This window comes from Tarenaya hassleriana, unplaced genomic scaffold, assembly GCF_000463585.1.
Source record: "Tarenaya hassleriana unplaced genomic scaffold, ASM46358v1 Cleome16, whole genome shotgun sequence".
Classification (NCBI taxonomy): Eukaryota; Viridiplantae; Streptophyta; class Magnoliopsida; order Brassicales; family Cleomaceae; genus Tarenaya; species Tarenaya hassleriana.
In genome coordinates, this window is record NW_010965019.1 from 773,940 (window position 1) to 777,676 (window position 3,737).

General features: G+C 39.9%; 1 protein-coding gene across 1 annotated transcript in view; it reads right to left on the reverse strand.

The window, feature by feature from the left end:
- Nucleotides 1-3,057, reverse strand: part of LOC104809328 (dynamin-related protein 1A) — a 5,160-nt gene extending 2,103 nt beyond the window's left edge. The window contains exons 1-10 of the mRNA XM_010535275.2: nt 2,713-3,057; nt 2,114-2,177; nt 1,915-2,022; nt 1,721-1,822; nt 1,541-1,591; nt 1,297-1,358; nt 1,129-1,219; nt 946-1,010; nt 534-728; nt 116-235 (exon numbers count right to left, since the gene is read on the reverse strand). Of these exons, the coding sequence (XP_010533577.1) occupies nt 116-235; nt 534-728; nt 946-1,010; nt 1,129-1,219; nt 1,297-1,358; nt 1,541-1,591; nt 1,721-1,822; nt 1,915-2,022; nt 2,114-2,177; nt 2,713-2,841 (987 nt within the window). The 5' untranslated portion in view covers nt 2,842-3,057. The remainder of the gene's footprint in view (nt 1-115; nt 236-533; nt 729-945; nt 1,011-1,128; nt 1,220-1,296; nt 1,359-1,540; nt 1,592-1,720; nt 1,823-1,914; nt 2,023-2,113; nt 2,178-2,712) is intronic.
- Nucleotides 3,058-3,737: the final 680 nt, after the last annotated feature.

Consider the following 3,737-nt stretch of genomic DNA (forward strand, 5'->3'; position numbering starts at 1 on the left):
GGGAAAGAGAGGGATTCGAACCATGATAATTTTTCATCATCCGGCTCGAGCGTAGGCCTCCCAAAAGGTAACGGATATAATTCACAGTAATAAAAGGCGAAAGACACAATCTTACCCCTGCGTCAGCTGCAATAGGCTTCCCAAGGCGACTCAATTCTGTTTCCAACTCCAATACCGTTTTTTGGATAAGTGACTGGAGGCCAGGAATCCTTGACTTGATCACTTGTTCTAGATGCTGAAAACACAAAAACATGTTGATTAGCTGTTGTTTCAGCCACAAGTTGATGACTGGTTTCCCAACAAAACAATTCAATACAGAACCTTGTCAAAAATGGCCTCCAAATTTTCCACATTTCTAGCTTTTGTATGAATTCTGCATCCCTATTGGACATCCATCCACTTTTCTAGACGTGTTTGTCTCGCTATACCTAACAAACTAATATCAAGGAAATACTACACTAGTCCTAATAAATCTGTATCAGGACTTAAGAAAACTGATGGGAACAATATCAGCACAAGAAAAAATGTTTCACCTTGGAGAGCATTTTCGCCAAATGCTCGGAACCCATTCTGTGAGCCAGATGCCTATACTCCGTAGTATTGGCAAAATACTCCTTCTCTCTACGCCGTGCCGCTATCATATCAACATTCTTGTTAATATCTGCTTGGGAACGATTGACAACACCGACCCATGGAAACTTGAGTCTGTAAGCTTTCCCTTCCAGGATCTAAACGCATAGAACGCACAGTAATGCTCAGAAATAAACAGTCATGGGAAAACATCCAGGCCATGCCGTGAAAAGCCTTATACATGGTTTAGCCTGAACATCATAAAACAATGAAAAAAAATCTGCATTCCCAGCACTTTTGACCTTCCAATAATTGCAGCAAATTGCAATAACGCTGTAATGTGATTTTCTAGAATGATTAGATCATCTGACTTACATCGACTGCATCAGTTCCCTTGTCCATAAGGTCTATCTTTGTCAAGACACCAAATGTTCTCTCTCCTGTGAAGTTCGCAAAAGAGTATTAGATACCTAGGGTTACAACATAGTGCATTGATTTCTTCCTTGACAAAACTCAAGAGAGAAGTACGATAATGAACGTTTATAGCAAAATGCTTACCAGATGGATCGACCTCACGAGAAATTTTTATGGCATCTGATGTAGCAAGATCTTGGTTGGCAGGTGAAATTGCCAATATGATGCAGTTGGGCTATAAAGAAAATTGATTAAAAACAAGACATAAAATTGCCATTTTTTTCGTTCTGCAATAGTATGCAGCCATTTTACCTTTTCAATGAAAGCTCGGACCATGTTTTCAATATCCTGCACTATACTGTCAGGTTGTCCCTCTGCATCAAGGGAAAAAAAAAAGAAGAATCGGTGTCACACAAAATTAACTACAGCGAACAATTTAACCCCCATTGCCATGTTGAAATATGGCAAGTATCAGAACTGCTCCAGAGATAAACCCTAATTCTTGCTCTACTGGTCCAGTATAGGTCAGATAACATAATAAGTATGTGTAACTCACCAACAGCAACTTTTGTGAGCCCAGGAAGATCAACCAGTGTAAGGTTCACAACTGCATTACAGTGGAAAGATGATCAAAGATTAGATAGATAATATGTCAGAACGAAAGAGCACATGGCTGATTCATGAGCAAGAAAAACAAGGAAATAGAACAGAAAGAGAGTTCAAAGTTCATCCTAACCATTGGGAGAATATATGCTGAGGTGAATTGGAACGCTGGAAATCTGCTTGGTGCGGCCAGTCTCTCTGTCAGTCTCGTCCTGAATCTCCTTCCTCACAGCAGCTATAGAGGTCATCAAAACAAACAAAATCATTGACATAATGCAATATAGATGAAGATGAAGCTTAAAGTAGAAACGAGACAGAGATACCCACCAAAATCGGTCAACCTCTTCCTCGGGAGGTGAAGAAACTCTGCATACTCCCGGCTTCCTTCATCGATCTTATGCAACTGCAAGACAAGGGGTCTTCGTGTAACAATACCTACAAACAATTCCAACAAAAGCAATGTCAATATACAAGGTAAACCAGTAAAAAGGACTAGATCAATAATAGCTGTTAACGATATGATTACCGGATCCACGGGGTAAAAAATCCTTTCCGACAATACTCTCCAAGACTGAAGACTTTCCTGAACTCTGTTACACAACAGGGCGATTCGATGAGAAGACCTCCAACATGAAACTCAAGGCCACATATTCGATTGGTACTAAGAAGCAAAAATTGGACGCAAAACTACGAAGCATACAATATTACTACGTCACGGGATTCGGTAATAGTGCATCTTTTGCATGTAAAACTAAAACAATTGAATGGAAATCCCTCAACACTCAAAACTCAAGAATTATCAGAGCTGCGGGGCTTTATCTTCATGACACAAAGTTGACTAGAAAATATTGAAATCAAACCCAAGTCCACATCCTATTATAGCAATTACTTTCCAAACTAATATACCATACAGGCTATATATCTTCCGTTCTCCACGATCCAGGGTTTTCACCGGCGACAAATTCGGAGGAATACCACAAGTTCAGGCTATGGAATCTCAAATACCCCGCAACATTGAACCCAGAAACGAAATAGGCGAACAGATGTCTCGGGATACACGAAAAGATCTTCCATCAAATATATACAACATAATTAGGCAGGAACTAGGAAGATCGAGATGCAAACCTGTCCACCGACAACAGCGATAGAAGGCAAGGAGTCCCAGAGAGTCGGCAAGGCACTGGAATCTCCATGGTCGCCGAGAGCCGTGCAAGCTCTCTGAATCTTGTTCACCAGAGAGATCAGATTTTCCATCCTCCTCTACTTCTTGAGCTGAGAAGATGGTAAACCACAGAGTCCGGAGAAATAGAGCTGGAGAAGGCAGAGATGGGCGAGATCTGATAGCTCCGCCGGTGAAGATTAGGGTTAGAGAGAATAGATCTGCGACGGTGACTTGGAACCTTACAGAGAGAGAAGGCGAGTTTCTGAAAATTTGAGTTTGGGGAAAGAAAATGCGAGTGTCTTGAAAAGTGAACGAGAAGGAAGCGGTTTATATAAGCCAATGGGGTTCTTGGTTCTTCACACACTATTTTTTTAAAGTTTTGTTTGAAATAAAAGTCAGACATGTGAAATGACACGACGTTTTAAAGTAGATTACCAAAACGGCGAGGCTTTCTACCTCTCCCACGCTTTTTTATGGTCTTTTTTTTTTTTGTATATTTGTAAATACATATGTCTCTAACGGGTGAATTCTATTTCAATCTATATAAAAATAAAATTAAACAAATAACAACATACTACTTCTCATCGATTGATTAATCTCCTTCAGTATTGGTAAATCAAAACCTAATTACCTAGGGGGGAAAAGAAAAAGAGAGAGGGGCCAAATTGAGATAATGAATGAATAGATAGGTGAATCCATTGCAATGTGGACCAGAGGCATCCATTCCCAACGGTAACAAAGGAAGAGGAGGTAGAGACCTCAAATAACTTTGAAGAAAAAAAGAGACGTTGGAAAACCATTTGCTTTTTTCAAATTCAAATATTATCTTTGTCCTCTGCTCGTTTTTAACGTTTCAAGTTATGAGAGAGAGAGAGAGCGCATTTTATTAGGTGACAAGGAAAAAGAACAATTGACACGAATCATAACAATTTAAACTTGAGAACGGAAATTTAATTGTGAAATTGAGACATGGGGGGGGGGGGGGTTA